The sequence below is a fragment of the Oryctolagus cuniculus genome, chromosome 20, assembly GCF_964237555.1.
Source record: "Oryctolagus cuniculus chromosome 20, mOryCun1.1, whole genome shotgun sequence".
Taxonomy (NCBI): Eukaryota; Metazoa; Chordata; class Mammalia; order Lagomorpha; family Leporidae; genus Oryctolagus; species Oryctolagus cuniculus.
Window position 1 is genome coordinate 19,286,035 of NC_091451.1, and position 25,701 is coordinate 19,311,735.

The window sequence follows — 25,701 nt, forward strand, 5'->3', positions numbered from 1 at the left end:
CCAATCTGAAGCCAGGAAGCAGGAGCTTCTTCCAGGTCTCCCACATGGGTGCAGGAGCCCAAGGACTTGGGCCATCTTCTACTGCTTTCCCAGACCATAGCAGAGAGCTGGATCAGAACTGGAGCAGCTAGGCCGGCGCCGTGGCTCAATAGGTTAATCCTCCACCTTGCGGCGCCGGCACACCGGGTTCTAGTCCCGGTCCGGGCGCCGGATTGTGTCCCGGTTGCCCCTCTTCCAGGCCAGCTCTCTGCTGTGGCCAGGGAGTGCAGTGGAGGATGGCCCAGGTGCTTGGGCCCTGCACCCCATGGGAGACCAGGAAAAGCACCTGGCTCCTGGCTCTTGCCATCGGATCAGCGCGGTGCGCCGGCTGCAGCGGCGGCCATTGGAGGGTGAACCAACGGCAAGGGAAGACCTTTCTCTCTCTGTCTCTCTCTCTCACTGTCCACTCTGCCTGTCAAAAAAAAAAAAAAAAAAAAAAGAAGAAGAAGAACTGGAGCAGCTGGGACTTGAACCGGAGCCCATATGGAATGCCAGCACTGCACACGGCGGCTTTACCTGCTATGCCACAGCGCAGGTCCCTTGACATCATTTTAAGACATTCTCTTATTAGCACGTAGCAAAGGGGTTCAACTAGCTTCAAATAAGCATATGAGTTTTAGCTTGTTGCTTGTTGAAATATATATACTGTTCTCAATATGTAATAAACTCACGTAGGTGAGCAAGCAGGCAAAAATCCCTAGTCTTATGATGTTTAAGGATTCAAGGGGGTGTGAGGATATTAAAAAGATATCTTTGGGGCTGGCATCATGGCTCAATAGGCTAATCCTCCACCTGCGGTGCCGGCACTGCGGGTTCTAGTCCTGGTTGAGGCGCTGGATTCTGTCCTGATTGCCCCTCTTCCAGTCCAGCTCTCTGCTGTGGCCCGGGAAGGCAGTGGAGGATGGCCCGAGTACTTGGGCCCTGCACCCGCATGGGAGACCAGGAGAAGCACCTGGCTCCTGGCTTTGGATCCGTGTAGCACGCCGGCCATAGCAGCCATTTGGGCGGTGAACCAACGGAAAAGGAAGAACTTTCTCTCTCTCTTTCTCACTGTCCTCTCTGCCTGTCAAAAAATAAATAAATAAATAAGAAAAAAGATATCTTTGTTCAACTCTTTTTACACCCCTAACTTGTCTTTTCTTTGGATAATGGAAAAGATTACTTCTGTTTTTCAACATGAAGCTGTTGGGTGTTGAAGTCCGGAGTGTTTGGCCCAGTGCGTCACACACACAGCTTCAGATGCCCACAGCACACACCCAGAGTGCCTGGTTCCTGTCCTGCTCTGCTTCTTGCTAACTCGCATCTTGGGAAGTGATGGCTCAATTAGTTGACATCCTGCCGCCCATGTGGAAAACTCGGCTTCCAGCTTCAGCCTGGCTTAGCCCTGGCTGTTAGGGGCATTTGGGGATTGAACCAGATGTGAGATCTCTGTGTTTCTCTCTCTGCCTTTCTAATAAATTAAACTTGTTCTGTCAATGCACTGGAGCAGGACTGAGAGGAGGAGGAGAAGGGATGTGGGACTGATTGTTCAGGAATGTGAAGGAGTATCTGGAGAAAGAAATGTAAACGGAACTTAAGGCCGGCGCCGCGGCTCACTAGGCTAATACTCCGCCTAGCGGCACCGGCACACCGGGTTCTAGTCCCGGTCGGGCCGCCGGATTCTGTCCCGGTTGCCCCTCTTCCAGGCCAGCTCTCTGCTGTGGCCAGGGAGGACAGTGGAGGATGGCCCAAGTGCTTGGGCCCTGCACCCCATGGGAGACCAGGAGAAGCACCTGGCTCCTGCCATCGGATCAGTGTGGTGCGCTGGCCGCGGCGGCCATTGGAGGGTGAACCAACGGCAAAAGGAAGACCTTTCTCTCTGTCTCTCTCTCTCTCACTGTCCACTCTGCCTGTCAAAAAAAAAAAAAAAAAAAAAGGAACTTAAAGATGCCATGTTATTAAGTTTCATTTTTAGCTTTCCAGGTCCTGGTGAGAGTGTTTCCCACTGTGTAGTGCGGCAGTGTTCACGTTTGACTTTCCAGGTGAGCCTATGAGTGTGGTGTGCTGCATAATTGCTGGGTCTGGCGGGTACAAGATCCAAGTGCCCGATCAGCCCACTGTGAATAAGACATCGTTAAAAAATAAGACACCATGGGCCGGCGCTGGGCCGTAACAAGTAAAGCCTCCACCTGCAGTGCCAGCATCCCATATGGGCACCAGTTCGAGTCCGGGCTGCTCCGTTCCAGATCCAGCTCCCTCCTAATGCCCTGGGAAAGCAGTAGCAGGTGGCCTTAGTGCTTGGAGCCCTGCAGCCGCGTGGGAGACCTGGAAGAAGCTCCAGGCTCCTGGCTTCAGATCAGCCCAGCTCAGGCCATTGCAGCCATTTGGGGAGTGAACCAACGGATGGAAGACCTCTCTCCGTGTGTAACTCTCTTTCAAATAAATAAATAAATCTTAACGACGACAAGAAACTCCGTTTTCTGCTTTCTAAATGTTTACCACCAGCCGGCGCCGCGGCTCACTAGGCTAATCCTCCGCCTAGCGGCGCCGGCACACCGGGTTCTAGTCCCGGTCGGGGCGCCGGATTCTGTCCCGGTTGCCCCTCTTCCAGGCCAGCCCTCTGCTGTGGCCAGGGAGTGCAGTGGAGGATGGCCCAGGTGCTTGGGCCCTGCACCCCATGGGAGACCAGGAAAAGCACCTGGCTCCTGGCTCCTGCCATCGGATCAGCGCGGTGCGCTGGCCGCGGTGCGCCGGCCGCGGCGCGCCGGCCGCGGCGGCCATTGGAGGGTGAACCAACGGCAAAGGAAGACCTTTCTCTCTGTCTCTCTCTCTCACTGTCCACTCTGCCTGTCAAAAAAAAAAAAATAATAATAATAATAAATGTTTACCATCTAGGAACACCACGGGGCTCAAACTAGGAGCCCTCGAGTCCAGCATTTCTCAGGTTTTCCTGTCATGAGTAGTTCAGAGTCTGAATGGAGGAAGGGGATTCAGGTATTAGCAATTTTAATGAGCACTTCCTTAACTGTGATGTGGCTGGCTCTCATTCTGAAAAACTACAACTAGCTAGCATATAGAATCTCGAGACGTTGGATTTAACAAGGGGGCCAAGAAAAGCCTACGCCGGCCCAAGCTCTTGCAGAAACCTCCGTCCTCAGCGCTAGAGCAGTCCCGGAGCCCTAGGCCAGCCCTCCTGGCAGGTAGCTCCTGGTGCCAGAAGCGGACCCCCAGCCCTGGCAGTCCGCGCGGACCGACGGAAGCTCCGCCTCCTTCATGCTGGCTCCACCCCTCCGATTGGGCCCGCCCGGATGGGCCGTCCGCCAACGACGCCAGAGCCGGAAATGACGACACCGGCGAGCCCTCCGAGGCGGGGCCTGGGCCGGGCTGCACTGGGGGCCGAGGTTCCACAGCGGAAACAAAACAGCGGCTGCTCCGGCAGGAGCCTCGGTTGCGAGCGGACGGCGGCGGCGGCGGCGGGAAAAGCGTAGGTTCGTGGTGGGGCGCCCGGGGATAGAGGAGGGCGTGCCTGAGTCGGCGCGGACTCGGGCGGCCGGGCGGGGTGGGGGAGGGTCTTTTGTCGCGGGCCGGGCCGCGGAGCCGCTGTCCTCGAGGATGAGGGGCGGGGCGCGGCCGGGAGGAGATGCAGCAGCCCGGCTTGGGGAGCGCGAGGGAGAGTCCCCGCGGGAGGCTTGGTCCTGACAGGCTTCGCGAAGGCATCTGGGGGCGCAGGTGCCGTGGGCCGGCCGTGACCGTCTAGCCTGGAGTGGAGCGGGAGAAAGAGGAAGCGCCTGGGGCTGGGTCTGCTTGAGCAACGGCTGAAACTCGGCGCCGCGTGCCCTTGTCCAGAGGCGAGGGGCGCTCGGGGCTCGGGCCCTCCTGTGAACGGTGGAGGCGGAAAACGGGCGGTGAGCGAGGCGCGGGTGTGCGCTCGCCCTCCCTCCCGTTCCGTCAGTGGCCGGCGCGGCGGTGCCGAGAGCTTTGAACCTGTTAGTGGAGGCAGGACTTTGGCATCGTTTGGGTGAGGTGCGGTGTGAGTTGGGTGTGCAGTGCTGGCACAGGCTTGGAAAGGCGCAGGGACACGAACAGACCCGGCAGCCAGCTGGGGGACGGGGAGGGAAGCTGCCTGGGAGGTTTGGAGTTTGGCGAGTGGGCGAGGCTCTCAGAGTTAAGGAGCGAGGAGGGAAGAACTAGTAGGGAGAGAGACGAGGAAGTAGTCTGGCAGTGCCAGCAGCAGGTGCAAACGGCCGCAAACGTGAGTCACCTCCGTGGATCTGCTATTGATATGGAGGCACTGGAGGAAGCAGGAGGGGCGGAGGCCAGGGATAGACACCTGGGACATTCAGAATGGGGGGGAATGAGCGGGGTAGGAGGAGGACCCCAACAGTTCAGTGCCCGGGAGTCTCAGCATCCGGCCTGATGTAGCAAGAAACCCAAGATTTAGAGCAGCCCTGTCCAGTAGAAATAGAATGTGAGCTATAATGTGCATTTGGGACTTTCTGATCAACGCAGTTTTAAAACGTAACAAGAACCAGGTAAAGTTAATTTGGATAATGTATTTTATTTAACCCAGTATATCCAATGTGCTTTTATTTCAACATGTAATCAGTATAAAAATTTACTGATTTGTCTTTCCCCCCATAGTAAGCTCTTTTCAGTAGACAGAAGCAGAAGAAATCTGATTCCGTATTATCGCTAGCACCTGTTACAGTGCCTGGTTATACAGAAGAAACCCAAGAAAACTGTGTTGGTTAAAGGGTATTAATGTTTGGTTTTCAAGTTCCTTAAGTTGATTCAGAACAAAAGAAGGAACACAGGCAATACGGAGTATAAGCAGTGACTTACAAATTAATAAGGTGTAAGTAGTCATGTTTTCATCGAAAATTAATTGTATTCTAACCATTTCCACAGAAGATTTGAGACGGTGGCTTGGGCTGTACCTTGTTTTCAGAGTTACTGAAGTTAACAGAGTTTGGTAATACAGGACTGTAGTCTCCATTCGGAAATCTGAATACTGAAAAGGTTTTTCAGAACTAATTGGACAGCAAAGTCTGACCTTAACCTACTTATAGTTTTTATGTAATTTAAGACTTTGTATAGATTTAATAATGGGTTTGATTTTGTGATTCTAAGATCCTTCAGGGGCCCCATAGTCATATGGTATAACATGGTATTTGTGTTGTATTACCTTAACAGAAACTCAAAAAAAAAAAATTTAAATTCTAAATACATTTGGTCCCAAGGGTTTGAGATAAGGGATTTGTAACTGAAGGTCTTTGTTCATCTTCATTTTGCCAGCCAACATAATCAGTATTTAAAAAGAAGTTTCGGCTGGCGCAGTGGCTCAATAGGCTAATCCTCCGCCTTGCGGCGCCGGCATACCGAGTTCTAGCCCTGGTCAGGGCGCCGGATTCTGTCCCGGTTGCCCCTCTTCCAGGCCAGCTCTCTGCTGTGGCCTGGGTGTGCAGTGGAGGATGGCCAAGTGCTTGGGCGCTGCACCCGCATGGGAGACCAGGAGAAGCACCTGGCTTCTGCCTTCGGATCAGCGCGATGTGCCGGCCGCGGTGGCCATTGGAGGGGGAACCAACGGCAAAAGGAAGACCTTTCTCTCTGTCTCTCTCTCTCTCACTGTCCACTCTGCCTGTCAAAGATAAAATAAAATAAAAAAAAGAAGTTGCTACAGTAACTCTACATAACAGATCTTCTCCAAAGTCAGCTCCTTAGCGCATTTCTTCTCACTCAGACTCTGCTTCCAGGTGTAGGTGTGTGGATCAGATGGGACAGTTCTGATTTGCATATGCTTTTCTGGGCTCTAGGCCTGGTGGGCAGTAGCTACTCATGGTAAGCTCTTCTCAAGGTGTAACTAAGGCAAAGCCAACTGCACATGTGTCTGCTTGTGCCACATCTGCTAAGATCACACTGGCCAAAGCAAGAAGTGTGGTTGTGCCCAAAGACTGGGTGAGTAGTCGACTGATTCCCCCTTGAGGCCAAAAGCAGGTCTTAGACCCCAGCCCAAAGTCACTGGAGAGAAGTGCAGGTTGGCCCTCGGCGTCTGAACAGCATTGTTTCCAGGATCCCTGCAGATGCCACAATCCGAGGAACTCAAGTCACTCTATAAAATATCACAGTATTTGCATGTAACCTGCACATCCTCTGGAATATACTTCAAACCATCTCTAGTTTATTTACAGTACCTAATACAACGTCAGTGCTGTGTAAATCGCTGCTATGCCATATTGTTGAAGGAATAGTGACAAGAATAAAAAACTTACACATGTTTAGTACAGGTGTAGTTCTCCCCTCCTCTCAAAGATTTTCAGTCTGTGATTGGTTGAATCCAGGGATGCGGAACCTGAGCGTGTGGAGAGTGCACTGTACAGTTCTCCCTGGGAAATGCTGGAGGAAGCAGTATTTGCTGAATAATAATCTGATCTACCACAGATGGTTCACAGAGATGGAGTGGGATGGAAGGAAGGAAAAATCACCAAATCAGATGCAGCACTGTTGCTCTTTTTAGCATCTACCGTTTTCCAAAAGCCTCATCTTGTAGGGCTGGGAAAGTGGTTTGCTTCTGATCTCTTCAGGATCAAAGGACTCTTTCCAGGACGTATCCCTCCAGTGTTTAATTAATTTAAGGTTATTTCTGTGTATTTCAATTACAGGATGCAGTTTAGAATTAGATTACATTTCCTGTTGGATGGGAGCCTTTAAAAACTCTAGTAGGGGCTTTCCCAGCTCATGCACATAATCCACACTGGGCTGCCTGACCAGGGAGAAGCTGCAGAGGAACACAGGGCTGATGAAATCCCTTTGTAGAGAAAGTGTCACAGGCCCGTTTTGCACTTGAAAACATCTTACCTTTACACCTCAGATGCAGCAGAAAATACTTGGAGGAGTTTTCTCAGTGAAGGAGCAGCTAGTCAGACGGCTTCCAGACCTAAGGGAAGCCACAGCCTCCTGCGCTGGGCAAGTCTCACGAAGGTGTTTCTGTGGAGTACAGATGTCATTTGCCTTTACCTCTGGGAGAGCGGAGAAAGAAAATGGCATTGTTAATCAAACCACCACTTTTCTGTAGCAGCTTGAGGTTTGTTACCTTAGGGTGTGGGAAGAGGAGAAAATGTACCTTTCTGAAGGTGCTTCCTCGGATGGGATTTTTAGTAAATTTGTCTTGAGATTCTGAACATTGCTCCTGTGATACTCTGGGAAGTGCCCTTGGTTAGAAGATTTTCTGGTTAGACAGAATTTTCTGTTCACATCTAAGCTTTGAGATTACCTGTGGGTCTCTTGAGGGGTGTGTGTGTGTCGGTGGGTGGGTGGGTCTTTTTTTAATAAAAAGAAATGCTGCTTGCCCATCAGAAAAGGATGCCTTTTTTCCTTTTGAGCAAGAATTGGAAAAAAAAAAAGAATTATTGAGCAGATGTGATGAGGGAAAGGAAGTGGATGGCCGTGAATTCACACGTTGTGCTCTGTGGGTCTTCAGCAGTAACTAAGAGCAGGCACACCAAAATTCACTTCTGTCCAGACCCCCACTCCCTCTGCATTCTGGGTCACATGAACATGAAGCTCCCCCGCACCCCACCCCCAGCAGAAGCGTCCTGGTGTTCACAGGGCTCAGCTGGGAATGTTATGAAGTCCAATAGTGTCTTGCCGTGCTGCCTGAACAGTGGGTCATTGATCGTCTCCCTGCAGTCATCAGTTGTTTTCAGCCATTGCTGCACTAAAATCAACTCCGGCTTTGTCCGTTTCTTTGTACCAGTATTGTGTGTGTGTTACCAGGCATGAGATTTCTCTGGGTGAACTGGAGAACTGGCATGGGTGTCAGAAGACCTGGGTTCTGGGACCGGCATTGTCATTCACCTGCTCCGTAACTGGCACAGGCAAATTTCTTCACCTTTCCTGAGTTTTTAGAAACATGTGAATACAGATTGCTTTTCTTTCTCTTTCTCTCTCTCTCTCTCTCTCTCTCAAGATTTATTTATTTGAAAGTCAGAGTTACACAGAGAGAGAAGGAGAGACAGAGAGAGAGAGAGGTCCTCCATCCGATGGTTCACTCCCCAATTGGCCATAATGGCCGAAGCTGAGCCCATCCGAAGCCAGGAGCTTCTTCCAGGTCCCCCAGGCAGGTACAGGGGCCCAAGGACCCGGTCCATCCTCTACTTCTTTCCCAGGCCATAGCAGAGAGCAGCCGGGTCTCGAACCAGCATCCATCTGGGATGCCAGCGCTTCAGGCCAGGGCGTTAACCTGCTGTGTCACAGCGCTGGCCCCAGGTCACTTTTCTTAAGTGATTTCTCTCTCTCTCTTTCTCTCTCTCTCTCTTTCTTTCTTTCTTTCTTTTTTTTTTTTTTTTTTTAATTTTAACAATCACATGGAGGGGTCTGCATTGTGGCGCAGCAGGTTAAGCTGCTGCCTGCAGTGTCGGCATCCCATATAGGCGCTGGGTCTGGTCCCAGCTACTCCACTTCCGATCCAGCTCCCTGCTAATGTGTCTGGGAAGGCAGCAGAAGATAGCCCATGTACTTAGGCTGCTGCCACCCATGTGGGAGACCTGGAGGAAACTTCTGGCTTCAGACCAATGCCCAGCTCTGGCCATTGTGGCCATTTGGGGAGTGAAGGAATGGATGGAAGATCTCTGTCTCTGCTTCTCCCTCTGTAACTCTGTCTTTCAAAACAATAAGTCTTTTAAAAAAAATCACATGAAATAAAGGGTGTGAAAAGAACTTTGAAAATAGTATTGGAGTTGATGCTTCTTACTGGTTTTGTGTGAGAAAGCTCCAGTGTGATGATGACCAGTTTGTGTGGTTCCTTTTTTTTTTTTTTAAAGATTTTTTTTTTTTTTTTAAATTTGAGAGGGAAAGACAGAGAGAGAGAGCGAGAGCGCAAGAGATAGAGATATCCATCCGCTGGTTCACTCTCCCTGAGCCATTCTGAAGGCAGGTGCTTCTTCTGGGTCTCCCACGCAGGTGCAGGGCCCAAGCACCTGGGCCATCTTCCACTGCTTTCCCAAGCCATAAGCAGAGAACTAGATGAGAAGAGGAGCAGCCGAGACATGAACCAGTGCCCGTATGGGCTGCCAGTATCGCCGGCAGAGGCAGAGCTTAGCCTACACACCACAGCGCCGGCCCCTGTATGGTTTCTTGTAATAGTTTGAAAAGATTCTATGAGTGTAAAGATAAAAATAGAAACAAATTAAGATGATCAGATTTTTATTATAGCTTATTTTTTTAAGATTTATTTATTTATTTGAAAGGCAGAGTTACTGAGGGAGAGGGAGCAACAGAGAGAGAGAGAGTGAGCTTCCATCCACTGGTTTACTCCCCACATGGCTGCCACAGCCAGGGTTGGGCCAGATGGAAACCAGGAGGCTGTAACTCCACCCAAGTCTCCACAGGGGCCCAGGTACCTGGACCGTCTTCTGCTTTCCCAGGAACGTTAGTAAATCGGAAGCAGAACAGCCAGGACTTGAGCAGGTACTCCGGTATGGGACACCAACATCTCAAGCAGTGGCTTAACCGTGCCACAACACTGGCCCTTCAAATCTTTTTTAATTGAAATATTTGAAGTTCATTTATTTGAAAGGCAGAGCAACAGAGAGAGAGAGAGCGGGACAGAGAGAGAGAGCGAGAGAGCTTTCATCTGCTGATTCACTCCCCAGATGTTTGCAGCAGATGGGGCTGGGCCAGTGCTGAAGCCAAGAACCCAGAACTGAGTCTAGGTCTACCACTGGGGGGCAGGGACCCATCTGCTGCCTCCCAGAATGCACAGTAGCAGGAAGCTGGGTGTGGGCCGTGGATGTCCCTAGTAGCAACTTAACTGCTTTGCCAAAAGCTCTGCCCTGTATTGCCAAGTCTCAATTATATCTGTTAAAAGACAGGACTGGGGTAGATGTTTGGCACAATCGTGAAAGCACTGCTTGAGCCCACATTTCAAATTTAAGTATCTCAGTTTAGGTCCCGTAGCACTTCCAGCTTCCTGCCAGTGCACATCATGGGAGGTAGCAGGTGGTGGCTCAAATACTTGGGTCTCTGCCACCCATGTGGGCGACAGGGATTGATTTTTGGGCTCCTGGCTTTGGCCTGGCCTAGCCCTGGCTGTTGCAGGCTTTTGGGTAATGAACCACCAGATAACAGATCTTCCTGTCTCTTGTCTCTCTTCCTTTCAGAAAAAAGGAGAGAAGATCAAAGTAATAACCATAAATATTCCCACAAAAATCTACTTGAATTTTTAGTTGAAATATGATAAGAAAATGTGCATAGATCAGATCACAGGAATACAGCTCAGGGAATTTCACAAACTGAAACTCCTTTGTAACTAACAACCAGATCCAGAAACAGAACATTACCCATCCCCTAGAATCCATATCCGTTCTCCCAGTTAATAAACCTGTGTCTCTGGAGCAGGTGTTTAGCCTAGCAGTTAAGTTGCTGACTTCCCACGTCGGCATGCCTGGATTTGACTCCTGACTCTGGTTCTTGAGTCCAGCTTCAGATGTTGTTTTCTGCAAATGGGAGGCAGAAGTGATGGCCTGAGTAATTGATTCCTGCCACCCATGTGGAACACCTGGTTTGAGCTTAGAGTTTCCATGTTGGCCCTGGCCATTGAAAGCATCCTGGGAGTGAACCAACACATGGGGACATCTCTCTGTCTCTCTCAAGTTAATTTAAAAAGAAGTTTCAAAACAGAAAAAGGGGCAGGCATTGTGGCATAACAGGTTACGCTGCTGGTTGAGATGCCTACATCTCCTGTTGGAGTGCCTGGTTTGAGTCTCAGCTACTGTGCTCTTCCGAACCAGCTTCCTGCCCGTGTACTGGGGAGACAGCAGATGGTGGCCTGATACCTGGGTTCCTGCCGCTGTGGGAGACCTGGATGAGTTCCCGGCTCCAGGCTTCAGCCTGGCCCAGCCCTGGCTGTTTCCAGTGCTCAGGGAGTGAACCCACAGAAGGAAGGTCTCTCTTTCCTGTGTGTGTGTATCACTCTGCCTTTCAAATAAGTAATACTTTTGAAAAAGGGGGGGAAAAAAGGAGTTGTAGTTTCTGTATTTTTAATTTGCTTTATTTAGTGGCTGGCACTGTGGCATAGCGGGTTAAGCTTCCACCAGCAATGCCAGCATCCTGTACGGGCTCTGGTTCATGGCTCGGCTGCTCCACTTCCAATCTGGCTCCCTGCTGATGCCTGGGAAAAGCAGTGGAAGATGGTCCACGTGTTTGGGCCCCTGCACCCACGTGGGAGACCCGGATGAAACTCCTGGCTTCGGCCTGGCCCAGCCCCAGTTGTTGCAGCCATTTTTGAGGAGTGAGCCAGCAGATGGAAGGTCTCTGTGTCTCCCCCCTCTCTGTAGCTCTTTCAAAATGAAGAAATAAATTTCTTTTTCACTTTAGTTTTTAAACAAATTTACATTAATTCACATTAATTTGCAATTCCCTGATCTTATGTCAGTGGACTGTGGCGTGAAGATGAGGGGAAGAGAAGGGCAGCCATGATTTTCAGACTTGTGGAATAGAAGGGAAAGCTACCTTGATTACCGGTTTGTCATAATTTGAATGATTCAAATATAGGAAAATTAAGGGTTAATTGGAACTTGATACCTTTACTAGAGGAAAAAATTGCATTATGTCTTTCTGTTGTCGGTCAGATGTGAACCAGTTTACTACCAAGATGCTCAAAACAGCCAGGGCTGGGCCTGGCCAAAACCGGGAGTTGGGGACCCAATCCAAGAGTCCTGCGTGGGTGTAGGAACCCAGCTACTTGCGCTGTCACCACTGCCATCCAAGGTGTACATTAACAGGAACCAGAGACAGGAACCGGATCCAGGCATTCTGATAGGAGGTGTGGGTGTCCAACCAGCATTTTAACTGTTATGTAGTATTTTAGATATTATATGTTAATAGAATACTACTAGCTATGTAAAAAGGTTTTTCCCTTCTATATTTTCCGAACACTTTCTGTGAAAAGGAAGAGTCAAAGTCGTAAATATTTGGTCAGGAGAAATTATGGTAGCCAGGCACAGGGGAGTGTCACTCCCAGGAGGAGGAGCTGAGAGATGGTCAGGTCTGTCCGTGGGGGTGGTGCGGGACACAAAGACGACACTGGAGGTGTGGAGGCAGAGGCCCATGCTGCTCTGCCCAACTGTGTTCTTCAGCGAGTCGCTGAACTTCCCTGTGTTCCCTCTGCTTTTGTAAAATAGATAGGTTTTCCTGTTCAGTCTGCCTTGTGATGTGATAAGAATAAAATGAGATGATAGAATTTTGCAAAATTAAAAGCACTAAATCAATAATTTTCTGGAGGCATAAAAATTAAGTTGGATTGGTCAGCATAAGAAAAGAAGAGTTGAAGAGAACATTGCTAAGATAATTCAACTTGCTGTGCTATGAATCTAAAGTCATTTTATATCTTTGTATTTGGAAATATTTGGCAGTGCAGGTGTTTGGCACAGCAATTAAGATACTGGTTGGGATGCCTGTGTCACATGTTGGAGCGCCTGGGTTCAAGTTCCAGCTCTGTTTCTTAGCTTTCTGCTTATACGCATCCTGCGAGGCAGCAGTAATAGTTTAAGTACGAGCATCCCTGCCACCATCTGGGAGACGCAGAATGGGTTCTGGGCTCCGGGCTCCGGGCTCAGCCCTGGCTGATACATGCATTTGGGGAGTGAATCAGCAGAGTATCCCTCCCTCCCTCTCCCTCTCCCTCTCCCTCTCCCTCTCCCGCTCCCGCTCCCGCTCCCGCTCCCGCTCCCGCTCCCGCTCTTCCTTTTCCCTCCCCCTCCTCCTTCTACACCATATCTCTCAGTTGCTGTTCCTTTCAAATAAAATTAAATAAATAATTTAAAAATAAAATATTTGGCACGTCAAGTAGATCTCATTGCCAAAGAGATGCCTTGAGCTAACAATAAATTTACCAGTTAGTTGAAGGTCGTGATACATTTATTCTTTACAAATTGGTCTTATAAGTATATAATTGGTGTGATGGATTTCCTAGGATTTGACCAACTCTGAGTGAGCTGATAAAATCTTATTTCAGGGGCCAGAGTTGTGGTGTAGCTGATGTTAGCGGTGCCAGTTCACATCCCCGTGCTCCACTTCAGATACAGCTCTTTGCTAATGGCCTGGGAAAAGTTGCAGAAGGTAGCCCAAGTACTTGGGCCCCTGCCACCCATGTGGGAGACCTGGATGAAGCTCCTGGCTTCAGCCTGGCTCAGCCCTGGCCCTTGCAGGGAATGCACTAGCAGATGAAGATACCGCCCCGTGCTCCCCCACCCTGTCTTTCTCTCTCTCTCTCTCTGTAACTCTCTCAAAATAAATAAATAAATAAATCTTTAAAATAAAAATCTTATTAAATCTTATTTCAGACTTGATCTGGGAGCCTGTCACGACAGCAGCCTGTGAGATCCTTAGACAGCTGGGCCTGGGGGAGATCACATGAAAGAAAGGTTTGTTTCCTGCTGAGTGTGATTTGTGAAAGTGTTTAAAAATAAAAGTATAATCATAATATGCAAAGTTCTATATTTTTTCCCTTTCAGCACCCCCAGAGGCTTTGTTTTCTGTGAAAAAGCATTTCTGTACTGTTGCTCCAATGACGGAGTTACCTGCGCCGGTATCCTACTTCCAGAATGCACAGATGTCTGAGGACAACCACCTGAGCAACACTGTACGTAGCCAGGTACAGTGTCCACTTCTGAAATGTCCCCTGCTGTCCCCTCCTCACCTCCGAAAGATGCCGAGGGGCCTGAGTAAGCAGTCTGTGTTTTAGCAGGTTTATGTTTGCTGACCTTTGAGGGTAGAGCATTGTGCCTTTTGGGTCTGGAAGACACAATACAGTTTAAGACATGGATTTTGATCCAGTTCCTCCCTGGCTTGGACATCATCTTCAGGATTGATGCCCTCTCCAGCTTCCCATGATTCACTTTGTTTATTATTTAACTGTCTTTCTCTTACTCTTCTATGGCTGGATACATGTTGTTTAATTTTTCCAGTACCTAGTGTAGTTCCTAACAGCGTTGAGTAAGTATTTATTGACAGAGTGATTGCACAATACAAGGCTAAGTGTAATTCAAGTTCACAGGAGGGAATCAGGCAAGGCCCCCCCGGCCCCCCCGCCGCCGCCGCGCCCCCCCCCCCGTGGCATGAAGCAGAGACTGTCACCACCCATCACATGGAAATCAGAGGGACCTGCGGCCCTGGACTCCACAGCAGGCCTGACTGGAGAGTTGATGGGATTTTTAGGGCTGGAGCCCAAATGGAGGAAAATGTAGGCCAGTTATAAACTGCAGGCTGCATATGAGGATAGAGGTATCAGACCTTCCTCTGTTAGAACCAAAGGCAGGGGCCGGCGCCGTGGCACAGCAGGTTAAAGCTCTGGCCTGAAGTGCTGGCACCCCTTGTGTGGGCACTGGCTCTAATCCTGGCTGCTCCTCTTTCTATCCAGCTCTCTGCTATGGCCTGAGAAGGCGGTGGAGGGTGGCCCAGGTCTCTGGGCCCCTGCACCCATGTGGGAGACCCAGAGGAGGCTCCTGGCTCCTGGCTTCTGATTGGCATGGCTCCGGCTGTTGCCGCTATCTAGGGAGTGAGCTGGCAAATAGGGGACCTCTCTCTCTCTGTACCTTTCTCTGTGACTCTGTCTTTCAAATAAATAAATCTTAAAAAAAAAAAAAAAGGAACCAAAGGGCAATACTGGGAAAAGTGGTGGAAGCTACCAGGAAACAGGTTCCAAATCAGTAAAAATAATTTTCTCAAAATTGTTGTGTGTCTGAAAGAGCAGGGATTGCCTTGTGGGTTAGTGTGTGTTTGTCACTAAAAACAATCACGAAATGCTGAAAGAGAGCAGGTGTTGAACCTAGTGGTCAAGACACTGGCATCCTGTACAGTACCTGGGTTTGATAAACTGCTCCAGCTCTTGCCTCCAGCTTTCTGCCAGTACACACCCTGAGAAACGGCTGTGATGGCTTAGGTAACTGGGTTCCTGCTGCCTGTGCAGGAACTGCCTGTGTTCCTCGTTCATGGCCTCAGTCCTGGTCCAGCTCCCATCATTGTAGACACTTGGAGAGTGAACCAGCAGTGGGGGAACACACCCTCTCTTTTTCTTTTTGTTTCCAAATAGATAATTAAAAAAAAAAAAAAAAAACCAGGCTGGAAGGCCTCTAACTATATCTGTAGAAGGGCTAGTCCATGGAATGAGCAATTGAACTAGAGCACAAGATGGCCTGGAAGTTTCCTTCATACAGCGAAGTTTTATTAAAGAGTCTTCACTTTTCTCATCCATAAAATTAGGTGATTTGCTAGATAATCTCAAAATTCTCTTCCAGCTAACAAAAGTTTTGATGTTACCAGAAGTTAACCAGCTCTCTCAGTTTACCTGAGACTAAATGTTCCAGAAAATGGACTCTTCAGTTTCAAGAAAATAGAATTAAAATTGTTGGTTAATCTATCAGACATATAATAAAATTGAAATAACTTTTGATTTGACTAATCAAGTCCTTTTTATTCAATTGAATGATTTCTTTGTGTAACTTGAAGTACTGTTGCAGTCATATATTGTTAGATAATGTATATATTGAAGATAACATCTAGAGCATTTTCCTTGTTTCAAAGGTCAAATATTGTCCAAGGCTTCATTTCTTCAGTTCTTAGCAGATAAGTAATGGGTCATGATGGCCCAGAAAGTAGGTTTTCCTTTTATGGGCTACTGTGTATAATACTGTGTATTATTCACAGTGAAAATATTTGAAGTTTTATAAAAGTAGAGAGCTAAAAATACTGTTTTTCTTAAAATTCAAATATTTATTTCTTTAATTTGTATTGTGCAATATTTAAGCATATATGGAAAAGTATGGCAAATAATAAGCACCCGTGTACTTAACACCCAGAGCTTTATTAAGCTTTAATGTCCTATTGGCTGTGAAGACCTGGTTGTTTCTGAAGATTATTTTGATGCTACTCCTGTTTCTGTTACTCACTGATCCTGTACTAAGTGCACTGGGAGAGAGTTCTTAGGAGATGGTTGGCTGAAGAGCCTGAGTTGGGCCCAGCTTTTCTTGCTGTGCTTCCTGGCTCACCATATGTGGTACTTTCTCTGCACACACTCTGCCCATTGCCATCCTCTGGCCTCAGCTAGATGACTAAACCAGTACAACCCCAGTAAACCCCCTGTTGCGCTGTGAGCCTCCACAACAAACCTCCTTGCTTCGTAAGTAGCTTGTTTTAGATATTAAGTTATAGTGACAAAAAGCTGATTAATACAGAAAATGATAACAGAGTAAAACATAATTTTGCATTTGATTTGGAAAGAGGTTGGTTCTATGACCAAAAAAAAAAAAATTGCAGATAAAATTGAGGTACCCCCTCCCCATTCCTTTCCTTCTTTTTCCAGGATAGTTACTATTCTCAATTTGTACATAGCAGTATATAGTTTGTATAATGCTACTTTGCATGTTTTAAAACTTTGTATAAATAAAATGTATCTAAAAAGTTGTAGGAGGAGGTTCCTACATTTTTTTAATTTACATATGAAAGTATATGATGCACAAGAAATGCTCCCATGTTTTTGGAGTTTATATATATAGATAGCTGCATATAGCCCTAGTTCATTCATTTTCTCTCATCTTATGTACTATAAAAATACTTGTTTACAAATACTGGACATTTTTCACAGTGACCAGCAGTGGAACAGTGACATTCTAACTCTTTAATCCGTGTGCACAGTTGCTGTGGTTGGGCATATGGAGCTTACACTGTATTAGAGATTGCCAGTGTGCTGCAAAGTGGTTTTACATTGAATTTATTGTAGTGTCCAGTGTTTTAAATTTTCTATTTCTTTTCTTTTTTTTTTTTTAAAGATTTATTTTATTTATTTGAAAGACAGAGTTAGAGAGGTAGAGACAGAGAGAGGTCCTCTACCCGATGGTTCACTCCCCAGATGGTCGCAACGGCCAGAGCTGCGCTGATCCAAAGCCAGGAGCTTCTTCTGGGTCTCCCACGTGGGTGTAGGGGGCCAAGGACTTGGGCCGTCTTCTACTGCTATCCCAGGCCATAGCAGAGAGCTGGATCAGAAGAGGAGCAGCTGGGACTCGAACCGGTGCCCATATGGGATGCCAGCGCTTCAGGCCAGGGTTTTAACCCACTGAGCCACAGCGCCAGCCCCCTACTTATTTTCTTTCTTTCTTTCTTTCTTTTTCTTTTTCTTTTTCTTTTTCTTTTTCTTTTTCTTTTTCTTTTTCTTTTTCTTTTTCTTTTTCTTTTTTGACAGAGTGGACAGTGAGAAAGAGAGAGACAGAGAGAAAGGTCTTCCTTTTGCCATTGGTTCACCCTCCAATGGCCTCCGCGGCCGGCGCACCATACTGATCCAAAGGCAGGAGCCAGGAGCCAGGTGCTTCTCCTGGTCTCCCATGGGGTGCAGGGCCCAAGTACTTGGGCCATCCTCCACTGCACTCCCGGGCCACAGCAGAGAGCTGGCCTGGAGAGGGGCAACCGGGACTAGAACCCGGTGTGCCGGCACCGCAAGGCGGAGGACTAGCCTATTGAGCCACGGCGCCGGCCATCCCTACTTATTTTCTTAATTCATCTGCTTGAAAAACAGAGTGACAGAGTGAGTGAGAGAGATAGCTTCCATCTACTGGTTCACTCTCCAAATGCCCAGAACAACCAGGGATGGGCCAGGCCAAAGCCAGGAGCCCTGAACTCCATGTGGATCTCTCATATGGGCGGCAGGTACCATCTGTTGCTTCTCAGGCAAGCAGGGAGCTAAAGCAGAAGCAGAGTAGCCTCACTTGAACTGGCACTCCCATATGGGACCCAGGTGTCTCAGGTAGCAGTGTACCCCATCGCACTGCAGTGCTTGCCACTCAGGATCCATTCTTTAACATCCTTGCCAGTTCTTGGTATTGTCTGATTAATGACATATCGATCAGATGGGCTTAAAATGGTAGTTCATGTTGCTTTAATTGTATTTTCATAATTGGTAATAAGGTTGAACTTTTCTTCTTTATGCCTATTGGCCATTTGGATTTTCTCTCTTGTGAGTTGGCTGTTAATGTTATGTGCCCACTTTGCTATTGATAGATTGATTGTATTTTTCTTACTGATTTCATTGAAATATAGAATATACTTTTGGGGGAGAAGGAGGGTTTTTTTTTTTTTTTTAAGATTTTATTTATTTGAGAGGTGGAGTTAAAGAGGGAGAGTCAGAGAAAGGTCTTCCATCTGCTGATTCACTCCCCAAATGGCAGCAATGGCTGGACCTGGACTAATCTGAAGCCAGGAGCCACTTCCAGGTCTCCCATGTAGGTGCAGGGCCCCAAGCACTTAGGCCATCAAGAAGGAATCTTGGGGCTGGTGCTGTGGCGTGGCCGGTAAGGCCAACACCTGCAGTGCTGGCATCTCATATGGGTGGCAATTTGATTCCCAGCTGCTCCACTTCTGATTTAGCTCTCTGCTATGACCTGGGAAAGCAGCTGAAGATGGCCCAAGTCCTTGGGCCCCTGCACCCGTGTGGGAGACCCGGAAGAAGCTCTGGCTCCTGGCTTTGGATCGGCGCAGCTCAGACAGTTGCGGCCAATTGGGGAGTGAACCAGCGGATGGAAGCCCTCTCTTTCTGCCTCTGCCTCTCTAACTGCCTTTCAAATAAATAAATAAATCTTTTTTTTAAAAAAAAGAAGTCATCTGTACCTCATGTTGGTTTAACACTTTTCAAATATTTTCTCTAGTTTGTAGTTTCACTGTGTTTATGGTACATAATTTTTTTTTTTTTTTTTTTTTTTTTTTTTTTTTATTTTTGGCAGTCAGAGTGGACAGTGAGAGAGAGAGAGACAGAGAGAAAGGTCTTCCTTTTGCCGTTGGTTCACCCTCCAATGGCCGCCGCGGCCGGCGCGCTGCGGCCGGCGCACCGCGCTGATCCGATGGCAGGAGCCAGGAGCCGGGTGCTTTTCCTGGTCTCCCATGGGGTGCAGGGCCCAAGCACCTGGGCCATCCTCCACTGCACTCCCTGGCCACAGCAGAGGGCTGGCCTGGAAGAGGGGCAACCGGGACAGAATCCGGCGCCCCGACCGGGACTAGAACCCGGTGTGCCGGCGCCGCTAGGCGGAGGATTAGCCTAGTGAGCCGCGGCGCCGGCCTATGGTACATAATTTAAATGTTGTAGGTAAATGAATTATTCTTTCCTTTAAAAGAATTTATTTGTATTTTTTTTCAGTTAAGGAAAGGTCACAATGGGGCAGCCTGCCACCTGGGGAATGTTTGTGCAAAGGGGGCAGATGTTCAGGGTCTTCCGTGAGGATTTACTGGAATCGTGATGGAGTGGTGAAAGACCAAAGAGCCTGATAGCACAGGTCTCTGAGAGCACCCTTATTAGTGACTGGCGCTTGTATTATGCCCTCAGTAGTGGAAATTTCAGTTATGTCTGTTAGTCTCCCTTTTAACGTTTTGTTTATTTACTTGAAAGGCAGAGAGAGACAGATCTCAGATCTCCATCCATTGTTTTGCTCCCAGATGCTTGCAGCAACCTTTGTGGGCCAGGTCGAAGCCAGGGTCAAGAGCTCAATCCAGGTCTCCCACACAGGTGACGGGAACTCAGCTACTTGAGCCATCACCTGCTGCCTCCTGCTTCCTGGGGCACGTGTTAGCAGGAAGCTGAGTTGGGACTTGAACCCAGGCACTTGGATACAGGATATGAGGGTCCCAAGTGGTGACCTGACCATCGTGCCAGATACCCACCCTGTGTAAAACATCTTTATTCTGGTCTGTGCTAGACAAGAAGCATTGTTACGTTGACTTCATCTTTTGGAATTTTTACTTTTTTATGCTTGTTGACTCCCAGGTTGTAAATTCCCTCAAGGGAGTACTTAGTTCATGTTTCTGAGCTGCTTTTAAGGGTTTATTGGTCACCCAGTATCTCAGTCATTTCAATACAGATCTTCCAGAAATACGACAAAGGAGTTTTTTTCGCAACCTCAGCAAGAGAAATTTTAAAATGTGTTTCTGGAAATAACAGTTTGAAGGAAATCATACCAGTTGCTTCAGGACTTCAGCTTTCATGTGAAAGAATTTTCTGGAAGCGCACTTCCTTAACCCTTAAATCACTGCTTTTACTGCCATGTTGGATTTGTGCTGCACTCCCTAGGGCAGAGCTACAGTTTTTATGGGAAACAGCTGTCAAGCAAGTGGCTCGACCTGTTCGACAGCCAAGTGGAGAATCTGGTCCGTTGTTTTCTCTCCCTCTGGGGAATATGTGTTTGAAGATTTTGCTGTTTCCCACTAGTTTACCCTCTGCCTCCTTCTTGAGGCTGGCATGAACTTCCTGTTTGTTTCTGCTGTTGGTTGCCTGGAGGGACTGGAGATTAGCAGACTTAGGAAGGCTGACTAATGATTCAGCTGTCTCTTAAAAAAAGGCAAAGTTTGCAAATTGTGAAATAACTGGAGTTCTTTCTCTCCAAAATGTATCATAAATTGGATATCGAACTAACTATCACAAGAATATCAGATGTTTTGCTATAGTTTGTCTTTCAGTAGAAAGTAGATAATTTATCATAATCCCTTAGTTTACTTTTACTGTACTGATTCAAATACTTTGTAGGGTTGTATTTTTCCCTTGTAGAGTTTGGTAGAAACCTTTTCCTTGCTTGTTGTAATACTTTGCCAAAAGTCAGTCTGTGTTTCCTTTCTACTGGCATTATAAGAATATGCTAGGCTGGCGCCGCGGCTCACTAGGCTAATCCTCCACCTTGCGGCGCCAGCACACCGGGTTCTAGTCCCAGTCGGGGCGCCGGATTCTGTCCCGGTTGCCCCTCTTTCAGGCCAGCTCTCTGCTGTGGCCAGGGAGTGCAGTGGAGGATGGCCCAAGTGCTTGGGCCCTGCACCCCATGGGAGACCAGGATAAGTACCTGGCTCCTGCCTTCGGATCAGCGCGGTGTGCCGGCCGCAGCACACTGGCCGCGACAGCCATTGGAGGGTGAACCAACGGCAAAAGGAAGACCTTTCTCTCTGTCCACTCTGCCTGTCAAAAAAAAAAAAAAAAAAAAAAAAAAAAGCTAAATCCAGAACTCCCCAAATGCCTACAGCATCCAGAGCTGGGCCAGGCAGAAGCCAAGAACCCAGAACTCAATCTGGTCTCCCAAGTGCTTGAGCTGCCACCTGCTGCCTCTCAGGGTGGGCCTTAGAAGGGAGACAGCGCTGTGGCATAGCGGGTAAAGGCGCTGTCTGCAGTGCCGGCATCCCATATAGGTGCCAGATTCGAGTCCCGGCTGCTCCACTTCCAATCTGGCTCTCTGCTGTGGCCTGGGGACGGTAGAAGATGGCTCAAGTGCTTGGGCCCTGCACCCACATGGGAGACTGGGAAGAAGCTCCTGCTCCTGGCTTTGGATCAGCTCAGCTCCAGCCATTGCAGCCCTCTCTCTCTGTCTCTGCTTCTCTGTAGCTCTGCCTTTCAAATAAATAAATCTAAAAAAAAAAAAGTGATTCATAAGTTGAATACTTAGAACTATTCTATTAGTTTATTCTGACTCACATATCCTTTTAAAAAATTTTTAAATTTATTTTATTTGGTAAAATGGTAAGAAGAGAAAGAGAAACAGAGATCTCCCATCAGCTGATTCTCTCCTCAAATGCCCACAATAGCTAGTACTTGGCCAGGCTGAAGCTGTGCACCAGGAACTCACTCTGAGTCTCATGTACATGGCAGGGACCTAAGTACTTGAAACATTACTGATGCCTCCAGGGTGAATATTAGCAGGAAGCTGGAATCTGGAACAGAGCCAAGACTCGAACCCAGGCCCTCTGATACAGATTGTGGGTATCTCCAGGGCCATCTTAACCATGGTGCCAAATGCCTGCCCTCTCACCCACATTTTCTAGTCCTTACAGAAGTAAACAGCCTTTTTAATGTAGAATAGAAAATAAGCAATCATTTGTTAACGAAAAAAAGAAACCTTAAAGGAGTAATCATTAAAAGACCAAAAATCATTCTCTATATAAAGGCATTTGTTGAAGAACAGTTATGTGAATCTGCTTCTTTCAGCTGCTAAATTTAAATTATAAATTTTTATAATTTATAAAAATATATTTAATATAAATATTAAAATGTATGTGCTCTTTGTAAATGAAGGTCATCTTTTGAGAATTCAAAACATTAAATGCAAAGAACTATTAATTGTTAGCAAACATAGAATGGAAAAACTGGCCTTATTTTCTAAATGCTGGTCACTTTCTTGAGGGTGAGACGTCTATAAACAAGGCAAATCTGAAAACTATTTAAAGTGATGTTTACATACATGGAACCTTTAGGAGAGACAAATGCATGAGACGAATGTTCGAAATTTAAACTGAGTTGGATCTACAGATGCCCTGTTAATGCACTCTTTATAGTAATGAATTTATTTTCCTAGTTATGTGAAAATGAAGTAAGGTGAAAAATAACTAAAAATCTTGACCTCCAGAATAACATGCTAGCTTTTACCTGGGAGTAAAGTCAGAGATCTTAGGTGCAAATCTTTTAATAATTTAAGAAACTCTAGGCCTCAGTAATATTAGTTATTACCCCTAACCAGTTATGTCAACTGTTAGGAAATTGACAGCCTGTCTTAGCACTGGAGTAGTGGTCACACATCCAATTGCAGGGAATCGCAAAACTTGTGCAGGGTCCAGATGGAATTCTGTGTGTTGGAAGCATGTCTGTGATTAATAAATGTTTTGAGTTTTCCACTTAACCTGCCAGTCCTTCGGTTGAACACTCTTCTGGTTCTAACCTAGAGTGTATGCTGAAGAGGCCCACATTTCTATTATAAAAATCCAGACATTATCCATAAAGTTGTAGAGGATTGGTACTTAAATTTTTTTTAAGATTTATTTGAAAGGCAGGGTTAAGAGAGGGAAAGGAGAAATCTTCCCCCTGCTGGTTTACTCCCGAGTTGGCTGCAACAGACAGGAATGGGCCAGGCTGAAACCAGGAGCCAGGAGCTTCATCTGGGTCTCCCAGGTGGGTTCAGGAGCCTGTGAGACCTGAGCCTGGATTAAGGTGCAACTATTTTAAAATAGGCCTCCATCTTGTAACTTGGGCCTGACCAGGCCCTGAACCCTGAGTCAGAAGCTCCTAAAAATAAATAAATGAACTCCCCTTGCAATAAACTCCCCTAGCAACAGCCAATTAGCAGATAGCAGAGAAACACCTAAAGTACCATTTGTCTTTTCAGGGCAGTTAAGGTGATTAATAACATCCCCAAGACCCTGTTCTTTGGCACTACACCCCAGCAGCCCGGACCCTATACTTTAGCCAATCAATTTAAAAGGCATCAACTCCAAAGCCATCCAGTCACCTTTACTAGGTCAATTCCAGCCACTGGATGCACTAATCAATTCTAAGAGATGTCCTTTGAATTTCCTGCGGGATGAGATGATTTGCTAAATGGTACTAATGTCTCTGAAAACCCTATAAAAACCCTGTTAACTGAAGAGTTGGTGATAGTTGAGAACCCAGGCCCGGACCTGTAATAAAACTCTCATGTGTTCTACAGCGGTTTCGGCTCCTTGGTGGTCTTTGGGGACAGTCTAACTGGGCATAACAAGCCCAAGGCCTTGGACCATCTTCTGCTGTTTTGCTGGCCATAGCAGAGAGCTGGATTGGAAGTGGAGCAACCAGGACTGAAGAGGTGCCCATATGGGATGCCGGCACTGCAGGTGGTGGCTTTACTTGCTACGCCACAGAGCCGGCCCCATATATGCGTTTTTTTTTTTTAAAAAGATTTATTTATTTACTTGAAAGAGTTACACAGAGAGAGGAGAATCAGAGAGAGAGAGGTGTCTTCCATCTGTTGGTTCACTCCCCAATTGGTCGCAATGGCCAGAGCTGCACCAATCTGAAGCCAGGAGTCAGGAGCCTCCCCCTGGTCTTCCAAGTGGGTGCAAAGGCCCAAGGACTTGGGGCATCTTCTACTGCTTCCCCAGGCCGTAGCAGAGAGCTGGATTAGAAGTGGAGCAGCTGGGTCTCGAACCAGTGCCCATATGAGATGCTAGCGCCCCATATATGTATTTTTAAAAATTAGAATTTGGAGTGTTGAAAAAATAAGCCTTTGTTTTCCTTATAAATTCACCTAAGTTCATATTCAGCTATACAAAATTAAAAACCTAAGCGTGGGGCAGGCATCGTGTCAAATAGGTTAAGCCGCCAGTTGGGACACCTCTAATCCTTTATCAAAGCCCTGGCTACTCCACTTCCAATTTGGCTTCTCGCTAAGGTGCCTGAGAAGGCAGCAGATGATGGCCCAAGTTGTTGGACACTCTTGGGGGACTCAGATGGAGTTCCAGGCTTCAGCCTGGCCCAGCTAAAGCCGTTGTGGCCATTTGGGGAGTGAACCAATGGATGGAATATCTATCTCTGTCTCTTCCTTTCTGTAACTTTGCCTTTCAAATGTATATTTTTTTAATAAAGATTTACTTATTTATTTATTTGAAAGACAGAAAGGGAAAGACAGATCTTCCATATGCTGGTTTACTCCCCAGATGGCCACAACAGCTGGGGCTGGGCTGATCTGAAGCCAGGAGCCAGGAGCTTCTGGGTCTCCCATGTGGGGGCAGAGGCCCAAGCACTTGGGCCATCTTCCACTGCTTTACCCAGGCGCATTAGCAGGGAGCTGGATCAGAATCAGAGCAGCCAGAACTCGAACTGGCATCCATGTGGGATGTCAGCATTACACGCAGCAGCTTAACCTGATGGCTCTTCTACTTTTGATCCAGCTTCCTGTTAATGTACACCCTGGGGGACAGCAGATGATAGCACAAGTACTTGAGGCCCTACAACCCACGTGGGAAACCCAGATTAAGTGTGGGCTCCTGGGTGTTGCAGTCCAATTTGGGAATGACCCAGTACATGTAAGATCTGTCTCAGTTTCTTTCCCTTTGTGTTTCTGCCTTTCAAGTTACATAAAAGTACGAAGTTAAAAAAAAAGTTTTTTAAGCTTTACATTTTTTACCTGTTAGTGAGCATTGATAGATTGATGCCCATTGCTATGAGGGTGTGGGGATGCAGGCATTCTCATATACCATCAAAGTAGTTAAGTTAGTATTTATTTATTTATTTTAAATATTGACTTTTTAAAAAGATTTACTTACTTGAAAGGCAGAGTTACAGAGAGGCAGAGGCAGAAAGAGAGAGAGGTCTTTCATCTGCTGATTCACTCCCCAGATGGCCGACGATGGCCAGAGCTGAGCTGATCTGAAGCCAGGAGCTTCTTCTGGGACTCCCAAGAGGGTAGAGGGGTCCAAGGACTTGGACCATCCTCTGTTGCTTTCCCAGGTCATAACAGAGAGCTGGATTGGAAGTGGAGCATCCAGGACTCGAATTGGTGCCCATGTGGAGTGCTGGCACTGCAGACAGCAGCTTTACAGTGCCGGCCCCTTTAGTTAGTATTTACATGTAAGGACTTTGTCAGTGAATCTAATACATGTGCCTTTTGGAGATAGTTTAGCAACTAAATCAGAAAAATATAAATACCTTTTGATGTAGCATTTATACTTCTACAGATTTATGCTATTGGAACATTACTATAAGTGTGCCAAATGTGCAGTTTTTATTGAGACACTGTAACAGTGAAAATGTGGAGATAGCTGTTATTGTTGGGGCATTGGTTACTTATGGTTTAACCAGTTAGTATTTAAGGTTATGGCCAACAGTAGGGTCTCCTGACTAAACAGTATCAGTTTGAATCTTCGCTG

General features: G+C 47.2%; 1 protein-coding gene across 7 annotated transcripts in view; it reads left to right on the forward strand.

The window, feature by feature from the left end:
* Positions 1-3,361: 3,361 nt before the first annotated feature.
* The window catches only part of PSEN1 (presenilin 1), an 84,832-nt gene continuing 62,492 nt past the window's right edge, over positions 3,362-25,701 (forward strand). Inside the window, exons 1-3 of one of the 7 annotated variants that reach the window (XM_002719669.5) lie at positions 3,362-3,506; positions 13,359-13,439; positions 13,530-13,657. In XM_002719669.5, the coding sequence (XP_002719715.1) occupies positions 13,583-13,657 (75 nt within the window). In that variant the 5' untranslated portion in view covers positions 3,362-3,506; positions 13,359-13,439; positions 13,530-13,582. Of the gene's footprint in view, positions 3,507-3,916; positions 4,042-4,659; positions 4,874-13,358; positions 13,440-13,529; positions 13,670-25,701 lie in introns of those variants that run through there. The other 6 variants (XM_017349401.3, XM_070065199.1, XM_008272100.4 and 3 more) reach the window with 6 other exon arrangements.